The sequence below is a fragment of the Lepus europaeus genome, chromosome X (assembly GCF_033115175.1).
Source record: "Lepus europaeus isolate LE1 chromosome X, mLepTim1.pri, whole genome shotgun sequence".
NCBI lineage: Eukaryota > Metazoa > Chordata > Mammalia > Lagomorpha > Leporidae > Lepus > Lepus europaeus.
The window spans coordinates 32,270,242-32,293,606 of NC_084850.1; the positions used below are offsets into that span (position 1 = coordinate 32,270,242).

General features: G+C 36.0%; 1 protein-coding gene across 4 annotated transcripts in view; it reads right to left on the minus strand.

Annotated features, from left to right (window-relative positions):
• The window catches only part of STAG2 (STAG2 cohesin complex component), a 176,759-nt gene that overhangs the window by 51,291 nt on the left and 102,103 nt on the right, over positions 1–23,365 (minus strand). For all 4 annotated transcript variants that reach the window (XM_062184586.1, XM_062184587.1, XM_062184588.1 and 1 more), the window contains exons 9-23: positions 22,247–22,320; positions 21,150–21,273; positions 20,321–20,419; positions 20,143–20,222; positions 15,330–15,437; positions 11,774–11,885; positions 7,465–7,582; positions 6,967–7,070; positions 5,515–5,607; positions 5,298–5,387; positions 4,188–4,391; positions 2,626–2,696; positions 2,225–2,312; positions 2,053–2,133; positions 679–771 (exon numbers count right to left, since the gene is read on the minus strand). In XM_062184586.1, coding sequence (XP_062040570.1) covers positions 679–771; positions 2,053–2,133; positions 2,225–2,312; positions 2,626–2,696; positions 4,188–4,391; positions 5,298–5,387; positions 5,515–5,607; positions 6,967–7,070; positions 7,465–7,582; positions 11,774–11,885; positions 15,330–15,437; positions 20,143–20,222; positions 20,321–20,419; positions 21,150–21,273; positions 22,247–22,320 — 1,539 coding nt within the window. The remainder of the gene's footprint in view (positions 1–678; positions 772–2,052; positions 2,134–2,224; positions 2,313–2,625; positions 2,697–4,187; positions 4,392–5,297; positions 5,388–5,514; positions 5,608–6,966; positions 7,071–7,464; positions 7,583–11,773; positions 11,886–15,329; positions 15,438–20,142; positions 20,223–20,320; positions 20,420–21,149; positions 21,274–22,246; positions 22,321–23,365) is intronic.

The following is a 23,365-nucleotide window of genomic DNA, read 5'->3' on the forward strand; positions in this document are numbered from 1 at the left end:
ATGTCAGTATCCTAACAGGTACCAGTTCGAATCCCAGCTACTCCACTTCCAATCCAGCTCCTGGCTAATGTGCCTATGAAAGCAGCAAAAAATAGCCCAACTCCTTGGACCCCTGCTCCCATGTGGGAGACCCAGATGAAGTTCCTGGATCCTGGTTTCTGCCTGGCCCAGCCCCGGCCATTGCAGCCACTTGAGCAGTAAATCAGCAGATGGGAGACCTCTCTATCTCTCTCTCCCTCTCTCTGTAACGCCTTCAAATAACAAAATAAAGATTTATAATTCAGACAAAGTCCACATAAAGATCATGATGGGCAAGAATGTCAACATCTGATAACATTCTCACAGGTGACAAAACATTATGGAACATCCCTCCTTGAAGTAAACTTGTTATACTTGTTGCACTTAGGAATGATTTCTGATGTAATTCATACACCTATAATTTGTATGGATCTGTTTACTATGTGTGTTGAGAAGAAACATCACAGAACAACCACAATAAGAGGGATGTGTATAATGTAATTATAAACTCCATGTGAAATGAATCAATATACCAATATAATAGTATATTTTTAAAACATGACATATATAGGCAGATATAAGATCTCAGTATCATTTAAATTTTCTATATTACTTCAGATTTTATCAAGGTTATTTATAAGATCCATAGTAATTACTAACCTGTTCCTTTACAGTAGTATTCACGTTGGTCAGGTAATGCTGACATATCTGACAAAATACCCTCATCTGTTTCTTTAAACGAAGTAAGTCCTCCTTGAAAAAAAAATTAGAATGAACATTTAAAAACACTGTATGAACATCTCATGCAGTATTTCCTTAAATGTTTTAAATTATATAAAATATTACTATGGACACATACATAGAACTATATAAAGCAACTTGTACTTCTGATTTAAAACTAGACCAATTTTTTTCTTTTTCCTAATTCTTCCAAATTCTACCCCTAAAAATATCATATATTATTTGATAATATACTAAGTGGTATAGGCCCTTCAGAATGAGAAAACTTAATTACACGAGGTTATCTAATAAATCCACTAGCTCAGAAGGCTAAATAGTTGGAGATTTATGTCCCAAGATCCCTTTATTATTAATAATAATAAGGAATACAAAGAACTAGGGGAAGTAGGCTTGTTATCTTCATTTTATGTTCTTCAATAGCAGTGGGAATAGGTATCATAGTACAGCATGTTAAGCCTCCACACACTGGCATTCCATATTGGAGTGTCTGTTTTGGAGTCCTGGCTATCCAACTTTCCATCCGGCTTTCTGCTAACACTATGCTGAGAAGCAGCAGGTGATAGCCCAAGTACTTGAGAACCTGCCATTCATATGGGAAACCCAGATGGAGTTTCTGGCTCCTGGCGTTGGCTTTGCCTAGTCCTGGATGTTGCAGCACTTGGGGAGTGAACCAGCAGATGAAAGATCTCTCTCTGTTTCTCTTTCTTAGTAAAAAAAAAAAATAGCTACGTCTGCTTCAAAGGTTATTAGTCATAATTTATAAAACCTATCTTGGAGCTGGTGTTGCATGGCAATGGGTAAAGCTGCCACCTACAATTATGGCATCCCATATGAGTGCTGGTTCACATGCTCTCCACTCTAGTTCTGGTGCAGCTCCCTGCTGATGTGCCTGGCCCAAGTATTTGGGTCCCTACCACCCATGTGGGAGATTAGGATGAAGCCCCTGCCTCCTGGCTTTGGGTTGACCCAGCCCAGGCTGTTAATGCCATTTGGGGAGTAAAGCAGTTCTCTCTGTAACTCTGCCTTTCAAATAAATAACAGGGTAAGCCATAAATTATAATACATTCAAATGTAAATAAATTCTTAATTTAAACCATATATTGAAACAAACCAGGTTAATGCTTTCATTGAATATCTATCAAACTACAAAGGAGAGTTTTTTAATGGTACATATTCATAAATAGATTATAATCAAGAAAGACTTCATTGAAACAACTGGTCTTCCTAAAGTTTGCTGAAAACTAACTATATTTATATTTAATCCAATAAATATACTACTAAACCAGCACAAACCTTTGTAGAGCTACTTTCAGTTATCTTAGCAAGCTGCCAAAGAATTACATAGTGTGTACACTGCAATGCGTGAATAACAATCTGTAAAGAAAACCAACAGAATATACTTAAAGTTCAAGTCATACGATTTCATTCTCAAAGTTAAATATGCAACTTGAAAACAAATAAAAACCTGCTCAGGCATGTCTCCATTTTCAATTCCGGTTTTCAAGAGTTTGTAATTACAAGCAAACAAATCCCACTTTGAAAGATCATGAGCACTGTAAAAGAGAATTAAGATATATTATAAAGCTAAACCTAATCACAGTGTTTTAGACTTCAGGGTTAACAGCATGCTACTAAAGTAAATACAGCGAAGTTATTAACATGCTGCCACAATAAAACAAAAATGTAAATTAACAAATATGTTAGATGATAATTTATAAGTCACCTCTAAACTAAAACCATAACTTAATCGAGTATTTTTTCTGAAAAGATGACCAAATTCAGCCAAGAATTTGATTACATTATCACCAAGATGCACAAGTGGATTTTGAACTTGAAGAAATCGGAAACTTTAAAGATTTGACTTACTTATGAAATGCAGTGATCCTCTTCAATGTTGATAATACCTGATATGCATCATCTTCATCAGGTTCTTCACCCTATGAATATTAATTATATATTAAGAACAGCTAAACTGAAAAATATTAGTCTATCAAAATGGTAGTAACAGCTTAAAAATAAATAATAATATACCAAAAAATACAAATTAGCTTTCTCATGTAATACATCAATCTAGCCAAATATAAGGCAATTTTGGTTGCAGTAATAGTCAATACAAGCTTGTTCTCAAAGGTACATTATAAATAAGAGGGAAAATGGAATGACATTCTTCTCTCTTTTGCCATTAAGTAAACAATAAAAACTATGAAGATAACTAATACTTCACAGTAACAGAAGCTCAACAAAGAAAAATACATCAGATAAAAAGCAAAAAGAGCACAAAAGACTATCTAAAAAATAAAATCTAAGTACACTAAATACAGTAATCATGAGAAAGATGTATCAGACAAGTAAACAAGAAAAAAAAAACATTTAAATAATGACTTACTATTACTAGATATTCTAGTCCTTTCTAAATATCAACATATGTTAACAAACTTTAAAATTTAGAATAACAAGTTTTGGAAAATTTTACAAGCTTTAGTAAATGAAACATAAAATTGTATAAACACCACTGAACTCCAGATCTCTCAAAAAAAGGTTACTTGCTCTTAAACTTTAATTTTTCTACAAAGTAATTAACTTTCATTTATAAACAACTGCCTGATTTCAAATTAACTAGTCCTAATCACAACTATATTCAGCCAAGACTAGAGCCATTAAAATTTTTAAGTAAGAATGTAGGAATTGAACAGCAACATATATGCACAAAACCCCCAATTAGTAAAACTTAACAGGCTTGGAATAATGCTACGAAAAAAGATAAATGACAAAAAAGGGAAATTAGATATCATAAATCCAATATTTTTTATAAAAGTGGTATAAAAATGACTAAAGGCTTTAATTTGACAATTATAACTTTTTTATATTACTAAAATAAATTAAAATATAAATATGTATTTCCAGGAAAGGCAATAGTCACAATAAAAGTACAAGTGTATGTAAGTGGTAGGCACTAAGACTCTTTGGAAATAAAATCCAATAGAACAAAGGAAATGCCTAAACCAATAGTAGCTATGATAGCAATTCATTAGAGCTTTAACAGTATCAAAGGCCTTAATGGTCTGTCCTCACCAACACTGCCAGAACACTAAAAATAATGCCCTAGTTTTTTTAGGCTATCTGGTCTCAGGCCTAGTTTTGGTTTTCTATTCCATTAACAGCCTATTATTCCATAACAGGAAAATGCCCAGATCATTTCTTTAAACTTAAAAAAGGGGAGATGGTTAGAGGAGTAGTGGTTCTCTTTTACTTTCTCTTAGTTCAGATTCTTAGCACTTTTCTATCTTGGTGTAGTAGGAATAGCCTGACAAGTCACAGAATGAAAAGCCTGAATATCTTTTCAACATAGTGCTGGGAATAATATCTGGGTAACTAAATAGACTGAGGTGGGGGGGAGGTGAGGGTGGGTTGACAAAATACTTATATACCTCTTGGAGAAAATCTTCAAGAAGACGGTTAAATTTATCTGCTAATTCATCAATCAGTTGACTTCTTGAAATATCTACTCTGTTGAAGATTGTGAATTCTTCATTACAGAGTGCATGGTAAGTTTTAGAACATGCCTCCAAAACATCTGTATCTGTGTGCTTCTCTACAATATTCCGGATCTGTCGCAATAAGGCATCCAAATGCTATAAAGTAAAATATTTTCATTAAAACTAAGGTATATGTAATAGAAAAAGAGTAACTAAGATAGCACAGTGAAAATTTTCAAGTATACTAACTCTACAATGCAGTGTGTACATTTTAAGGTGTCTTTTCTAGTCATGGTGAGTGAACCCACTGATCTACTCATACTTTTTTCCTCAGTCTTAAATGGGAAAATATTATCTATCTCACAAATAGTAAAGATGCTAATTAACATATATATGTACATAAAGAGCATAAAACCATTAAAACTGTTCAATGATGGGGCTGGTGTTGTGGCGTAGCAGGTAAAGCTGCCACCTACAATGGTGGCATCCCATATTGGCACTAGTTTGAGATCTGGCTATTCCACTTCCAATCCAGCTTTCTGCTATAGCCTGGGAAAGCAGCAGAAGATGGCCCAAGTGCTTGGGCCCCTGCACCCACTTGAGAAGACCCGGAAGAAGCTCCTGGCTTCTGGCTTCGGATCGGCTTAGCTCCAGCAATTACGGCCATTTTGGGAGTGAACCAGCTGATGGAGGACCTCTCTCTCTCTCTGCCTCTGCCTCTTTATAATGCTGACTTTCAAATAAATAAATAAATAAATAAATACATCTTTTTAAAAAGTGTTCAATGAGTATCAGATGCTTTTGTTTTTTTTGTCATTATTCAATTACTCAAACCCAAATCTCCATAAATGAGGAGTGATAGTCACATAATGGCTAGGAAACAAGATATTGCTGTGGGCATTACACAAAGGTAATCCTCCCTAAATTCAACTAATATAATATATTGAAGACATATAAAATAGGTTTTTATAAAAACATTTTGTAAAAATATAAACAGTATTATGGGATGAATCAAACCAAAACTTACACTTCAAGGTTCCCTATACAGAGAAAAAAACTTACCTTTTCTAATCGTCCAGTTGTATATATTTCAAGATCAAAGTACTGAGGCAACTGCAACAAGTTAGTCACCTTCTCAGCATCTATAGAATACTTTGAAATATAAAGACCATGTTAAAAATCAGAAAAATGAGAGGTAAACACTGTAATCTATTCTCTGAGGCATTTAAAAAGAAACCAAAGATCTCTTCCTGACCATAGGTTGTTGATACAAACTTACTTTAGCTAGCAGTTGAGGAAGCGCCACAGCAAAAAGTTCAGTGATTTTTGTTCTGTCATCCAACTGGGTTTTTTTCTCCTTTGCTGTTAGCACCTAAAGTCACACAAATTTCTATAAATATCTTTGTTAAGCCAGTTAATAATGTTAAGTGCTCCAATTTCAATTAAACATACAAAATGAGTAATAAAAATGTCTTAAGTAATAGATGCAAAAAATGTGTATTATAAAACTGTATCCCTAAAAGTGACACAAAAGAAAATAACTTACACATTATGAAAAAACAAAACCTTCTGAAAAAACAACAAAACATTGATTATTCCCATAGGGAAAATCAATACCTAATTAGACTCACGAATTCTATCTATGGATCAAAGAAGCAGTAATGAACAAGAAATGTAGTTTAGAAGCTTATATAATAATATCATTGAGGGGCTAGCATTGTGGCTAGTGGGTTAGGCTGCTGCCTATAATGCCAGCATCACATATGGGTGCCAGTTTCAGTCCCAGCTGTTCTACTTCCCATCAAGCTCCCTTAATGTGCCTGGGAAAGCAGCAGAGGATGGCCCAAGTGCACCCACATGGGAAACCCAGATGAAGCTCCTGGCTTCGGCCGGGCCCATCCCTGGCCATTGTAGCCATTTTGAGAGTGAACCATCAGATAGACAATATCTCTCTGTTTCTTCCTCTCTCTGCATTTCAAATAACATAAAATAAATCTTAACAAAAAAAGTCATTAAGCATCCTTTCAAGTTACCCTAGAAGCTCTGCATTAGGGATTCAAAAAGGTAAGTTGCCATGTGCAATTAGAAAAAAGCAACACAACAAAAATTTTTAAATATCAGAAAAAGAAAAAATATACTGGTTGCATCACGAATTAAGTTTTTAATATCTGATGAAATTCTGTTTCAGTTATACACATACACATACACACACAGACACTGTACATATACACTAGGTCACAATATAAATTTTTTTTTTCACTTTACAGTCAAAACACTTTGAAAGCCTGTGGGATTGTTCATGTAAAATACAAATACATGTGAGGTTTGCAATAATGCACTGACATCTGATAAATAGGCATGTCTACATTTAAATGAGTATTTTTCTTCATTTTAATTTCATAAGAAAAAGTAGCAAGTCTATAACTAAACGAAAACATACAAAAACACCTTTCTAAACTGGTGTGCTACATAGACTCATGAAGGTACTGACTGTTAATCACTATATCCGCTGTGGTAAAATATCTTATGGAAAGAATTCCAACACCTCAAATTGCTCATGCTAATTTGCTAATTACTAATTTGCTTCTAACGTATGTTTCTGAGAAAAAGTCATCTGCAAAATCAAATGTAAGTTGCAAAATTTTTCACCCTATGGTTAAAATAGGACTTTTTAAAGAGACACAAAGGAAAGGAAAAATCAGTTTAGAATAGTGAAAATACATTGACATACCCTTTTTCCTGTCCCTCTTCCCACAGGAGGATGACATTCAGCTGCTTGTCTAATAGTACAAAGCATTATTTCAATCAGAGCACTCTCTTGCCTGTCTGTCAGTGCTATGAAAAAAATTAAAAATAAGAGTTAACCTATTTCTTCTCCCTAAATGCCACTTATAATTATTACATAACAAGTTCCCCTGCCTGTGAACAGAATGACCTAGTGTACTAAAGAAAATCTCATTATTTATCACAGAAACAAGTTAAACCTTCCTAAAACCCCTCAGCATTTCAAATCTGTACCCCACTGATCTATACATCTGAGAAAAGAAATCATGAATCCAGTTATTTAAAATGTGTTAACAATTGTTGTCTTTCCTTGTAGCACAATATTCACGTATAGGAACTCAGAAAGATCTTCTATCAGTTATTTTAACAACAAAAGAATGAAATAGGCCAAATCTATTTGCAAAACTAAGTTAACAATAAAAATACTGTAAGTAATTATTCTTACCTTCCTCTCCACTAAGTGGCTCCTCTAGTAATAAGCTATTCATACATTCCCAGTCTTTCAGCAGCTCCGTAGCACAGTCCCACATGCTATCCACAAGGTATGCTGCATGCTCATGTAACTAAAATTTAAAAAGAGGAATGTACTCATAGTCAACCAACATTCTGGCTTTAACTCAAAAGAATAGAAGCTGTGTTGGCAAGCTGTTGAAATTTTAAACAATCATCTATTTTGTTTTTATGTCAAATGGAAAAAATTACAGAGAAGAAACTGCCTTAGCTGTCAATAAGTAAACCAGGTAGCATCCCTAAACATTTTTCCACAATAATCACAAAAATAAGAACATGAAAATTGTTTCACATAAAGATAATATACATACTGATTGCTTATTTGGATCTAACATTGTATCAGTAATTAACTACATTGCATTCTTAAATATAACATGCATTTATTTTAACTGAATAGGAGTGATAATAATTAAAACATAATACACATTTACTTGTCAATTCAATATATAAGCAAATCATTCTCCTCACTCTGTGAAGACCCTGTTGCTTCCCAGCTCGTTTTATGAGATGAATATAACCATGATACCCAAATCTGCTAACGGCATTAAAATATTTTTAAATTATAAACAATTATCCTTTATGAATGTAGAAGGAATATCTTCGAAAGCTGGCAAACTGAAATCAATCATATATGAAGTCTTCAAAAATTCATGGATAATGAAATATTCTCCTAATTCTACTTTCCATGAACTTTTTGAAGTACCCTCATACATAAAGGATCAAGGCCAAGTAGGGTTTTTCCTAAGAATTTAGGGTTGGTTCAACATTCAAAAACTCATTAATTTACAGAAGGAAAAGAAAAAGAATCATCTTAGGCCAGCACTGTGGCATAGTGAGTGGGCTAAGGCTCTGCCTGCAACACCAGCATCCAATATGGGTGCCGGTTTAAGTTCCCACTGCTCCTCTTCCAATCCAGCTCTCTGCTTATGGCCTGGGAGGGCAGTGGAAGATGGCCCAAGTGCTTGGGCTTCTGCACCCTGGGGAAACCAAGAAGAAGATTCTCATTCCTGGCTTCAGGTCAGCCCAGCTCCGGCTGTTGCAGCCATTTGGGGAGTGAACCAGTGGATGGAAGAACCTTCTGTCTATCCCTCTCTGTCTATAACTCTACCTCTCAAATAAGTAAATAATTCTTTAAAAAAAAAAGAATCATCTTAAAGGATGCAGCAAAAGCATTTTATAGAATTCAAAATCCATTCATGGAAGAACCTACCAGCAAAAGATGGTTTAGGAAACATCCTCAATCTGTTAATAAATAACTACATAACACCTATACCTTACAACATAATTTGTATTGAAATAGTGGACATTTACAGCATAAATTAAACAATTCAAAAATGTCACTTCTCTCTATTCATTCTACTGATGGTCTCAGTTAAATAAGGTAAGAAAAAACAAAATAAATTTTGGAATGGATGCAGCAAATTTATAGTTGAGTATCTGTAAATGATCTGACTGCGTATTTTAGAAAATCCTAAAGAATCTATTTAAAAATCAATAAAATAAACAAATTTGGGTCGGCACTGTGGCACATCAGGTTAATGCCCTGACCTGAAGTGCTGGCATCCCATATGGACGCCAGTTCGAAACCCAGCTGCTCCACTTCTGATCTAGCTCTCTGCTACAGCCTGGGAAAGCAGTAGAAGATGACCAAAGTCCCTGGGCCCCTGCATCCGAATGGGAGACCCGGAAGAAGCTCCTGACTCCTGGCTTCAGATCAGCGCAGCTCTGACCACAGATGGAAGACCTCTCTCTCTCTCTCTCTCTCTCTCTCTGCCTCTCCTTCTCTCTCTGTGCAACTCTGACTTTCAAAAAAATAAATAAATCTTTAAAAAATATAATAAACAAATTTATTTAGCAAAATTGTAGATAGAAAGTCAATATTCAGATGATGATTCTCTCACAATCAGAAAATTAAACTAAAAGGCCATAGTGCCCACACAGAAACGCAAAGTATAAGGATAAAGTATTACATTCTATACCTAGAGTCAGGACCTAAGCTGATCAGGTCATTGTTTCTTATAGTGTCCATTTCATTTCCGTAGGTTTCCCCTTTGGTGCTCAGTTAGTTGTCGCCGATCAGGGAAAAGAAATGATATTTGTCTCTTTGGGACTGGCTTAATTCACTCAGTATGATGTTTTCCAGATCCCTCCATCTTGTTTCAAATGACTGGGTTTCATTGTTCCTTACTGCTGTATAGTATTCTATGGAGTACATGTCCCATAATTTCTTTATCCAGTCTACTGTTGATGGGCATTTGGGTTGGTTCCAGGTCTTAGCTATTGTGAATTGAGCTGCAATAAACATTAATGTGCAGATGGCTTTTTTATTAGCCAAATTAATTTCCTTTGGGTAAATTCCAAGGAGTGGGATGGCTGGGTTGTATGGTAGGGTTATGTTCAGGTTTCTGAGGAATCTCCAGACTGACTTCCATAATGGCTTAACCAGTTTGCATTCCCACCAACAGTGGGTTAGTGTCCCTTTTTCCCCACATCCTCTCCAGCATCTATTGTTGCGTTTCTGTGTGGGCACAAACTGATGAGCTCTTTACTAATGATATACTGAAGTGATCCTCTGTATATAAAGAGAATTGGAAATGAAAAAAAAAAAAATAACAACCTGGTATTGAAGGGGAAATGGCATAGAAAGTTAATTAATTTGAAAAAAAAAATCATGTGGGTTCTCTGTCTTTAATGTGCTGTACATTGCTATTTGATGCTATAATTAGTAATCCAATGGTAGTTTTTTTCACTTTGTAGTGCTATATGGGCAAAATGTTGAAAACTTTACCTAATATATACTAAGCTGATCTTCTGTATACAAAGAGAATTGAAAATGAATCCTTACATGAATGGAAGGGGAGAGGGAGCGGGAGAGGGGAGGGTTGCGGGCGGGAGGGAATTTACGGGAGGGGGGAAGCCATTGTAACCCATAAGCTGTACTTTGGAAATTTATATTCATTAAATAAAAGTTAAAAAAAAAAAAAAAAAAAAGAGCTTCGGGTGATTACTGACGTCATAAATAAGAGTGTCAATTGTTCAATCAACAACAGGAGTCACTATGCATTTATTCCCCATGTAGGATCTCTGTCATTAATGTGTTGTACTATGTGAATTAATGGTATAACTAGTACTCAAAGAGTACTCTCTACTTTGTGTTTCTGTGTGGGTGCAAACTGTTGAACTCTTTACTTAGTATTTACTAAATTGATATTCTGTATATAAAGATAATTGAAAATGAATCTTGATGAAGAATGGTATGAGAGAGGGAGTGAGAGATGGGATGGTTGCAGGTAGGAGGTTGGTTATGGGGGGGGGGGTGAGCCACTATAATCCAAAAGTTGTACTTTGGAAATTTATATTTATTAAATAAAAGTTTAAAAAAAAAAAAAAAAAAAAAAAAAAAAAGGCCATAGTAACAATGAAACAATACATAATATAGAATATCAAAAATGAGTTTTGAACCCTCTCAAAATCGACTTATCAAGTAGATTTTTCAACTTCAAGGAAGCTGATATAAATATGCATCTACAATAATAGTATTATTAGTATCAGTTAAGAACTTACAGTGTGCTGGCTGATAAAATTTACAAGGGATACTTATTACCCATCTTTTTACTCAGGAATTGAGGTGTGGTTACTAAGCCAAGATTATTGCAAGTAGCCCAATTAGTCACCACAATTTTTAAATTCCAAAATTCGAGTTATCATCATTAAACATAGATCCTAATATCTGAAAACCTTGCTAAGGTAGAATCCATTTTTTAACAATATGGAGTGAGTGAATCTCTGTTCTATTCAAAATTTTCTGTGTCACCTGAAAGACTTTAAATTTTAAATCTGTCTCTGGAATTTTTTGAACACAATTATAAAATAGGGGACAATGTTGTGGCTGACTAGAAGATCAGAGACCAGCATCCCATATGGGCACTGGCTGAAATCCTGGCTGCTCCATTTCCAATCTAGCTCCCCAGTAATGTGCCTGGGAAAGCAGCAGAAGATGACCCAAGTCCTTGGACCCCTGTACCCATGTAGGAGACCTGGATGGAGTTGCAGGCTCCTGCCTTTGGCCTAGTCCAAGCCTGATCCTTGGGCAATTTGGAGAGTGAACCAGCAAAAGGAAGATATCTCTCTCACTCGTTCTTTCTCTCCTTCCCTCTCTCCCTCTCTACTCTGCCTTTCAAACAAATAAATAAATAAATCTTTTAAAAATACAAGAAAAAAGTATAAAATAAATAACAACTAACCTCACTTTCAAGAAAGAAAAAAACCAATGTCTTAACTAGGTTGGCATTTGGACCTTGTCTTCCCCTTCTTTTCATCATTCCATCTTCCTCTGGATCTCTACGACTGAAGAGCCTGTGACAAAGGAAATATTTATATTAAAACAAAACACATATTTCCTAATCAAAAAACTAATAAGCAACTAATAAAGGAATGAAGGGAAATTGAGCAATGGATAATGCCACCCACGTGGGAGACCTGGGCTGAGTTCCTGTCTCCTGGTTTTGGCCCGGGGCATCTGGGGAATGAACCAGTGGATGGAAGCCTTCTTGTTCTGTGTCTGTCTCTTCTCAAATAAACAAGAGAAGCATGTTTAGAGCAGCAGTTAACATGCTGTTAGACATGCAGTTAACATGCCCTAGAGTTCAAGTTTCACCTGTGCTTCTAATTCCAGGTTCTTGCTAATGCACACCACAAGAAGCAGTCAGTAGTTCATGGTGCAAGTATTTAGGTCTCTGGCACCTATGCATGAGAGCAGGATTGAGATCCAACCTCCTGGCCTCAGACTACACAGCCCAACTATTGTGCACACTTGAATTAGCAAATGGACAATCTTTCTGCCATTCAAATGAAATGGAAAGAAATAAATTTAAAAATTTAAGAATAAATGAATCTAAATGTTTAATGTAATTGATGAACCTACGTTATTTATGCACAAAAAAACTAAGATATATATTTTTCTTTGAAACTGCACATATACTGGCAGGTACTTGACACAGCAATTAAGACACTACTTGGGATTCCTACATCCTACGTCAGCTCAATTAGTTTCCAGCTAATGTGCAGCCTGAGAAGCAATGGTGACAACTCAATTATTTCAGTCCCTGTACCCATGTGAGAGACCAAATTCAGTTCTATGCTTCTGGCTTCTATCTAGTTGCTGTGGTCTTTTTTGGAGTGATCTCCTGGCTCTGGGCCTTTGCCATTCAAATAATATTTAAAATAAATAAATACAATTAAGCATATCTTTTCCTTCTATCATTACAAAATTATCTCCACCTAGTAGGCTCTTATTCTGGCTAGCATGGCTACTTCCAATAAACAACCAAAGAAAACTAACACTGGCGAGCACCCCACATGGATATTTTATTAAAAACTCACATGACAAAATTAGTTTAGTCTATGTTATTCAAAACGTTGTCTTTAAAAGCCATTAGATAGGGGCAGGTGTTGCGGCATAGCATCCCATACGTGCACCGGTCTGAGAACTGGCTGCTCCACTTCTGATCCAGCTCCCTGATAATGTGCTTGGGAAAGCAGCAGAAGATGGCCTAAGTACTTGTGCCCCTGCACCCACATGGAAGACATGGAAGAAGCTCCTTGCTCCTGGTCTTAGCCTGGCCCATCCCCAGCCATTGCAAACATTTGGGGAGCGAACCAGCAGATGGGAGACCTCTTTGTCTCTTCCTCTCTCTAATTCTGCTTTGCAAATACATAAAACAAATTTATAGAAAAAAGCCACTAGATAACATTCACTGAATATTTTCTGTGATCACATATTCACACTATTAAGAATTCCTAGGGGCCAGCGCCGTGGCTTAACAGGCTAATCCTCCGCCTTGCAGCGCCGGCACACCAGGTCCTAATCCCGGTTGGGGCGCCGGATTCTATCCCTTTTTGCCCCTCTTCCAGGCCAGCTCTCTGCTATGGCCCGGGAAGGCAGTGGAAGATGGCCCAAGTCCTTTGGGCCCTGCACCCACATGGGAGACCAGGAGAAGCACCTGGCTCCTGCCTTCGGATCAGCGCGATGCGCCGGCCACAGCGGCCATTGGAGGGTGAACCAATGGCAAAAAGGAAGACCTTTCTCTCTCTCTCTCTCTCTCTCTCTCTCTCTCTCTCTCTCTCACTGTCCACTCTGTCAAAAAAAAAAAATTCCTAGGAGTCTCATGACAAAAATTAAGAATTTCCATAGTAAGTACTTGAAGCAGAACAGCTAATATATCCTGAAAAGAGGAAAAATAAGCCTAAGACTAAATATTGCAATATTTGGAGTGAAAATATATAAAAAGAATGAAAAATTAGAGGGGATCATCCTAAAAGTTTAATATAGTATATCTGTTCAAAGACCCAGTTATATTTACTCTTAGAGAAATAAATTCAATGAATCAAAGGAAATAGAGTAGAAATCTAAACTTTAAAAGAAAATAACAGGGGCTGGCATTGTAATGTCGAGAGTTCTGATGCCACCTGGGACATCAGTTAGGGCATCAGTTCAATTCCTGGCCGCTCCATTTCTGATCTGGCTCCCTGGTGATACACCTGGGAAAGCCGCAGAGAATAGACCAAGTATTTGGGCCCTTGTCAACCACTTGGGAGAGCCAGAAGCATGTGGTTACTGGTTTTCGTCCAGCCCAGCCCCAACTGTTGTGGCCATTTGGGGAGTGAACCAGCTGGTAGAAGATTCTCTCTCTCTCTCTCTTTCTCTAATTCTGCCTTTAAAACAAATAAATATTTTTTTTAAAAAAAAGTATGGAAGTTTCAATTAGACTGAGCAATTTTAATAATAAGATAAATATGTAAGTTTTATAGAAAAACACAAACAACAGCACATTGAAAGATTCATGGGAAATGGGCATTTTTGGCACAGCAGTTAAAGCAAATATCATTGCATATCAGTGAGTTCAGTTTCTAGCTCCACTCATAATTACAGCTTCCTGTAAATACTGTGGCACCCCAGAAGACCTAGGTAACTGGCTCAAGTATTTGTACCCCCACCATAAATATGGGAGACTTCTATGTAGTTCCTGGCTCCTGGCTACAGCCTGGACCAGCATTGGCTGTTATGGGCACTAAGGGAGTAATCCAGCAGATAAGAGATCTCTGTCTGCCTGTATGCCTCACTGCCTTTCAAATAAATAAAAATAAAATTTTTGAAATTATTGAAAATGTGGAATTAAAATGAGTTTATCTGAGTACACAAAGTATCTCTGAAATCCATGCATGGTTAATTTCATAATAACTATTTTCAGGGTCGGCACTGTGGTACAGCAGGTTGAGACACCATCTGGAGCACCAGCATCCCATATGGCGTCAGTTCAAGTCCCAGCTGCTCCACTTCCAATTGAGCTCAAAGACTTTTTAAAATTTCAATTCCATTTTCCATGAATTTTTTGGAATACCCTTGTATTTACGTGTACTTACATATAGTATAAATTAATTATTATGAAAGTATATTTTAGAAAATGATGATCAGATAGGGTACGCCTTATGTTGTGGTGGGTTAAGCCATGCCCTGCAATACTAATACCCCATGTGAGTGTCAGTTCACGATCAGCTATTCCACTTCCAATACAGCTCCCTGCTAATGCTCCTGGGAAAGCAGCAGAAGATGGCCCAAGTACTTATGCCCCTGACACTCACGTGGGAGACTCAGATGGAGCTCCAGGCTCCTGGTTTTGACCTGCTCAGTCCCAGAAACAAGCTAATACATCTCTCTTTCTTACCCTCTCTCTGTAACTCTACCTTTCAAACAAATAGATAGATCTAAAAAAAAAGTGATTATCAGCAATATAGAGTTACTTTTTGTAGAGAAATTCTCCAGCTGCTACTGCTACTGGCCGGTGAGCTGAATAAACCAGATGATATACATTTTCACAATCTTCTGCAGTAAGAACTTCTTCACTACTCCTAAAAAGAAATATGCAAGTACAAAATTCATGCCCATACATTTCACAAATTTGTATTAAAAATAAGAAATCAACATTACTTAATTATCATCTATTGGTAAAAGGTTATCCCAACAAGACCTGAGTACTTTATTACAATCAAAGATAGCAGTGAATACAGAATATAAACATAAATGTTGAAGGTAATAACATGGTAGGGATGCTAAAGGGAAACTAAACACAAAATAATGAAATTATAAATAAACTGGCAGAATAGCACATAGTTACAGGTTAATACTTTAAATAAATGTATTTCAGTTATATTAAAGAAAATACAATATAACAACATTAAAATATGCTAGTGCTCTATTTATCTCGAACCAGCACAGAATACTTTATCCACAATGTACTGACAACCGTATCAGGCAATCCAAGAGGATTTACTAAATAATTAAAATATGAAAACTGTTCCAAAGATCTTTAATTGCAATCTATCATTGGAAACTCTCATTAAATTATAGCAATCATTTTCCTGATTGTATTTTTATTTAAAAAGCCTACTTAAATCTTCATGGTAAATCAGCCATTATAGGAACCTATCAACCACAGAATCCCAGAGTGAAACGTCTTGTGTTTCTTCCTTGGGACAATATTCAGGGTTCAAAGCCTCTTGGCAGCTCTTCCCTTCCTCATATGTTTCTAATCTTATGTAAAACAATCTTGGATTTTTACCTTTCAACCAAAGAGAACAGCTTAAGAGCATAAGGTATTAAGTCAAAGAGCACTTTTTAGTTCTATGCTGTGCTAAAGGTTTATATAGAAGTCTTATGTTTATGATATATTATTTCTTTTTGACAAAAAAGAAATTATCAAAATTCAAATTTCAAAATTTTGATTTAGGGGCCGACATTGTGGCATGGCAGGTAACGCTACCACCTGTGATGCTGGCATCCCATATGAGCATTGTTTCATGTCCCGGCTGCCCCACTGCTGATCCAGCTCCCTGCTAATAGCTTGGGAAAAGCAGCGGAAGTTGTCCCAAGTGTTTGGGACCCTGCCACCCATGTGGGAGATCTGGTTGAAGCTCCTGGCATTGGTCTGACCCAACGCTAGCTGTTGCGGTCATCTGCAGAGTGAACCATAGGATGGAAGATCTCTCTCCATAACTCTTTCAAATAAGTAAATAAATCTTTCGAAAGTTTGATTTATTTTATTCTATGTATAATATTGTCTTTTTTGGGGGAAAGCCATTTATGTCTTTTTTTTTCTAAAGAAAAAAATACTGGCTCAAATCAGTAAAGGTATTGTATGTGTGTTTTAGTTCATTTGTCTTAACATTTTTAGAATGAACATTCATAGCAAGTTTTAAATATTATGTGTATACATAGCAGAAAAACATAATATCTTTAATAATAATATGAGAAATAACAAGAAAAGATGTCCTTGGTGTACTATGGAGGAAGGAGCAAGAAACTACAAGAATATATGTAGAAAGACATGTTTTGCAATTATTTCAGTGAATTCTTTCAATATTTTATAACATGTAATAATTAGGAATTACAGGGTCACCTGTTTGAGTTCCAGCTGCTCTATACTTCTGAAAAGCTCCCTACCAATGTGCCTGGGAAAGCAGAAGACAGCCCATGCACTTGAGCCCCTGCATCCACATGGGAGACTCAGATGGAGTTCTAGGCACTTGTTTTTGGCCAAGCCATTTGGGTAGTGAACCAGTGAATGGAAGATGCCTCTAATTCTGCCTTTCAAATAAATCAATCAATCTTAAAATTAAAAAGCCACCAGGTAAACAAATTCTTAGAAAATATCAATATGTCCAGAGCTATACTTTTTTTTTAAAAGATTTTATTTATTTATTTGACAGGTAGAGTTACAGACAGCGAGAGAGAGAGAGAGAGACAGAGAGAAAGGTCTTCCTTCCATTGGTTCACCCCCCAAATGGCCGCTACAGCTGGCGCTGTGCCCATCCAAAGCCAGAAGCCAGGTGCTTCCTCCTGGTCTCCCACACAGGTACAGGGGACCAAGCACTTGGGCCATCCTCCACCGCCCTCCCGGGCCACAGCAGAGAGCTGGACTGGAAGAGGAGCAGCCAGGACTAGAACTCGGAGCCCATATGGGATGCTGGCGTTCCAGGCGGAGGATTAACCAAGAGAGCCACGGTGCCGGGCCCCCAGAGCTATACTTTTTAATAACTATAATACTGTTTTTCATGCAAATAAGGAAATTATCACCACCATCACAAGACTGCTGTATTAAATAAATTCTCCTTCTATTGATAAACATCTCAATTGTTTTCAAAAGTGTGGTATTATAAAAAAAATACAAACTGTAAACCTGTCAAATTTTTCTCTTACACAAAATTATACTCCCATCAGTGACAATTAAAGGAGGGCAGTGTTGTGCCATAGGAAGCTGACCCAAATGAAGCTCCTGGTTAATGCTAATACACCTGAGAGGGCAATTGACAATGGCCCAAGTACTTGGGCCCCTGCCACCCACGTGTGAGTCCCAGGTGGAGTCCCAGTCTCCTGGCTTCCGCCATGGCCATTGTAGCCATTTGAGGAGTGAACCAGCAGATGGATGATCCTTCCCGCTGTCTCTCCCAATCTCTCTTGTAACTATCTTTGAAATAAATAATTAAATCTTTAAAAAGGAAGTTTCATGGAGGCAGGCTTTTGGTTTAACATTAAGTGTCTGCTTTAGACTCTGGTATCACATATCACACTGCCTAGATTTCAGTCCCGGCTCAACTTCATATTGCAGCTTCCTGCGAATACGCATCCTGGAAGGCACAGAGTGATGGCTCAAACAGTTGAGTTCCCAGAACAAAAATGGGAGACTTGGACTGGTTTCCTAACTCTGAGCCTCCGCCCAGCCCAGACCCAAGTCCTGGTCACTGTGGGCATTTGGAAAGCAAACCCTCTCTGTCACTTTGCCTTTAAAATAAATACACAGGGACCGGCGCTGCAGTGTAGTGGGTAAAGCCACCACCTGCAGTGCTGACATCCCATATGGGCGCCAGTTCAAGTCCCAGCTACTCTACTTCCAATCCAGCTCTCCGCTATGGCCTGGGAAAGCAGTAGAAGATGGCCCAAGTCCTTGGGCCTCTGTACCCACATGGGAGACTCAGAAGAAGCTCCTGGCTCCTGGATTTGTATCAGCACAGTTCTGGCCATTGCGGCCAACTGAGGAGTGAACCAGTGGATGGAAGACCTCTCTCTCTCTGCCCCTCCTTTTCTCTCTGTGTAACTCTGACCTTCAAGTAAATAAATAGATCTTTAAAAAAGATAAAATAAAATAAAATAAAATAAAATAAAATAAATACACAGATCTTTGTAAAATAATCAAAACCATGGTGGGTGTTTGGCCCAATGGTTAGGACTCTGGTTAAGCCACTGGATAAGATACTTGTAAGAGTATGAGAACCTGAGCCTGATACTTAGCTCTAGCTCCTGACTCCAGTTTTCTGTTAACAGAGATCCTAGGAGGCAGTGGTGATGGCCCAAGTTCTATGGTTCCTTCCACAAGTATCAACATTTGCAGGCATCTGGGGACTGAACCAGTGAATGGGGGAGCATGCTCTCTCTCTCGCTCTCTCTCTCTCTCATTATCTTTCTGCCTAGTTAACTAATAAAATTTTTAAATAAAAAATAGAAAACAATGATTGGTTAAGGAGAAACAAGAAATCTTGTAAATTCCTGGTGGGAATGTACTTTGGTATGACTATTATATAAAACAATACTGGTGGGTCTTCAAGAAAATTAAACAAATACCATATAATTTGACAATGTCACTTCTGGGTAAACATACAAGAACTGAAAGGAGGGACTTGCACTCCTAGGTTCACAGATGCGTTACTTCCAATGGCCAAAAGGTGAAATCAGCCCAAATATTTATCAATGGGTATACATAGATATATACAACAAAATATTCAGCCACAAAAAGCAGTAGAATTCTAATACATGCTATAATATGGATAAGCATTAAAGATATGCTAAGTAAAATAAGACAGACACAACAGGACAAACATGGATGACTCCACATATAAAAATATCTAGAATAAGCAGCCAGAAAGAACAGTGGTTACCAGGGTCTGAGGAAAGTGGGTAAATGGGGAATTAGTGTTTAATGAGTACAGTTTCAATATGCAATGATGAAAAAGTTCTGGAGATAGACAATGATGATGGTTACAAAAATGTGAATCATAGAACATACATATAAACTTTTTAAACAGTAAATTTTGTATTATATGTATTTCATCACAATTTTTAAATGGGAAAATATGAATAGTATCACTATTACCTATTAACATAGAGTATTTCTAAAATTATAAATATTTACAAGGGACCATGAGAAGAGTTAACAGAGAAGTTTCAGTAAATGCTCATATTATAAAAGTGTTACAAAATCTTATGAGCACATTTTTAATATACCTAAATGTGTAACTATTTCAATAAAATCAAAAGTAGCAAAATAGGAAGAAAAATAGGCAAGAGAATGGGAACACATGAATTGCTAGCTCAGAATCTCACGGGTTCAATAATTCCAAATTCATCTGTTTCCTTAACTTTATAGGAAGTAATTAAACTTTTAGCTGTAAGACCTCATGACCTAAACTGTTAAAATTTAAGCCTAGATGAATTAGAACAAAGTACTCTCATGTATTATTCAGATTTTTGCACATTTGTATTATGCAACAAATACATACTTACTGTAAAACAAGAGTGAGTAATTTTATTGCTTGTACTGCAACATCATATTCTTTGTCAAGGGTCATAGACACAATTCTATCCTATGGCCAAAAGAAGTAAAATATTTTTAAAAGGAAAGTAAGAGAAAAATATTTTCAAATTACAGGTAATTTTTAAATATGTTTAAAGCAATACTAACCTTGAATCGACTGGTAAAAAGTTCCAGTTTGGAATTAAGCTCTTTGTTATAATAAAGTCCTTGTAGTGCAGTAAGACATTTCAGTCTTACCTCACCTTGCTAGAGAAATAAGAGAAGATATGTTAAAACTCTTCATACTTTCAATTTGTATATTTAAAATTCATACAATATTTTCTACTTCCAAATTTTAGCATTTCTTTAGAAACTACCATCTTTGAGTAAAAATAATAATAAATACATACAAGACTAAATAGCTATAGGGTTACTTATTCTGGAGGTCAAATGATGATTTATTAAAAATTTGTTTAGAGTAAAAAAAAACTACCATAAAAGATGGTAGTAGCTTTATTCATAGTAAGTTTTCCTGTACAGAAAGTAATGTTTGGAGGAAATACAAACAAGGTACTTTATAAAGGCTACTGAAAAGACTGCCTAAAAAAATAGAAGTTTAAAAATAAAAAGAAGGTTAGAGGCTACATAAAGCAAGGTATAATATGGCAAAGATATGCATTCTTCAAAAGAGAGGATCAAAACTGAGAAAAAAATTAACATATTATACTCAATAACAACAGAAGAACAGCTCCTAATATCTCTGCACAAAAATCAATTCAACAATGACAGTAAAATCAAGTTCCCAGTAATCAAAACATCTAGGGGTCTTTATGTGATAGAGACAAAGTTTTCACAAAGCACATAGAAAAAAATAATAAAGGCTTATAGGAATGTGGCCCCAGGTATACAGACCTGCAGGTAACTGATTTATTTATTGGAGCTACAGAAATTCATGCCTATATACACACAGAGAAGCAGTCTGTAGAGCATATCTTACCTTATCATGCATAGTCCAACCCACATATTTTAAATAACTGTCATTAAGAAAAGCATCACTATACATCTTCATCCATATGCCAATCTCCTCAATACATATAGCTCGAATTTCAGCTATTGCATCACTGAATGGAAGAAGCAAAAAGTGGGCATAATTAATGCCACTGTAACACAGGACTCACAGTTGATATTCAAGAGTTGCCACATACTCTATACGCCCTAGTAATATGCCATCACTTTAAGTATTACTGAGGATTAAAGAACAAAATTGAAGCATGGCCCCAAACACCAATATTGTATGGTTTACATGGCAAATCATAATTATCAACACATAAACATCTAAAATCAAAACTATAAGTAAAATCACATCCCACCTTGTGTACCATGCCACATTCCAGACTTCACTTACACCTTTTGGGCATGGTGTGTTCAGAAGATAGCATGCACATTAACTGGATACAGCATAATTTCCAGATGATAATTAATTATATATAATATTGAGGGCAAACTTAACAGGGATTTAAATGTCAGAATGAATGATTTTGAATTCATTCTGTACTGGCCAGCGTTGTGGCACAGTGAGTGTCACTTGCAATACCGGCATCCTATATGGGTGCCAGTTGATGTCCCAGCTGCTCTACTTCCAATCCAGCTCCCTGCTAATGGCCTGGGAAAGCAGCAGAAGATAGCAAAAGTATTTGGGCCCCTGCCACCCATGTGGGAAACCTAGATGAAGCTCCTGGCTATTGTAGCCAGCTGGGGATAAGCCAGCAGATGGAAGAGCTCTCCGATTCTCCCTCTCTTTCTGTAATTCTTTCAAACATAAATAAATGTTTAAAAAAATTAAAATATCCAAATTGTTCCATTGATATTCAAATAGAAGAGTCAAATAAGCATTGCCTTATTTTTCAGATGGGAAAAACAAAGTTCAGAGAAGTGAAAAGAATTAAGAACAGAGTGAATCAGTGAAAGCTAAGATTCCAATATTCATCTTACTATAACTATTCACTAATTTACATCGCTTAACCCAGTAATTCTTCAAACTTGAAGATTAAAAATTAAATATTGTTACTTACAAAAATAATTGTTCTGACTTACCGGTATCTATGTACAAATACTCCTTTAAATATTGCATTCATCATATTCTCTATTTCATCTTGATTTTCTTGAAGCTATAAAGAGGAAAAAAATGTTTCCAGTTGTAAAGGAAGAAGACCAGAAAACTCATAAAAAGTTGTTACAAGCACCAAAAAGAATTCTGGTTTCTCAAGTATTTGGTGATTACATTAAATTCTGAATTCTACTAGACATCAGAAACCACACATAAAATTAATTATGTATCAGTTACCTAATGTAAAGTTCTATGATTCCTGAAATACATGATTTGGCTTTTAACATCTAGCTGGTAGATTAACTTTGTCTAATGCATACAAGCTTCTACTGCATACAGGAACTGTAAAATTTGTTATATAGTTTACTATTGCATATCATTTATTATATAACATATTCATAGCAGAAACATAACATTTTTTCCTTTTCTTGTTCTTTATATTCTAAGATAGAAGAGTCATTTATGTTAGCTAGTAGCCAGGCAAAGAAAAAAAGGAATTAACAGTAAAATTATCTAGGAAAAAAATTAATATCCCTGCTACATTCTTTTGAGAGAAGACTGACTTACCTGAAACAAACAGGTTAACATTCCTATCTTGGCTAACTTATCTACTACACATATACTTTCAATTCAGAACTTACAAGATAGAATCTTTAGAATCTAAGGACACATTTGTTTTTAGAATGTGTTCTGTGCTTTTTGTGTAATTTTTTTTCTTTGCATCTTGTATTTCCAAATAATGCTAACAAAAGCATGTACTTCTTATATCATTACAGTCAAAGGTGCAGAGTATATCCCAATGTGTTTAACACTTAACACCAACTCAAAAGTATTTGTTTCTTATATTTGTATGGAACTTTATTCTCAAAGTCTTTTTACCTTTACCCATTCATTCTATGTTCACAATCTTAAATTTATGACCCAGAATTAAGCCATAATTTCAAGGACTAATAGGCTTCATTTTCACCTAATAAATCAACCAATGAAATTTATTAAGTAAACTAAGAAAACAAAGAAATTAATTTTTCATTTTTAATTATACTAAAAAATGAGGAATTTAGGAATGAGGAAATGCAAGCAGGATTTTTATTATTTGTCTTGATTCA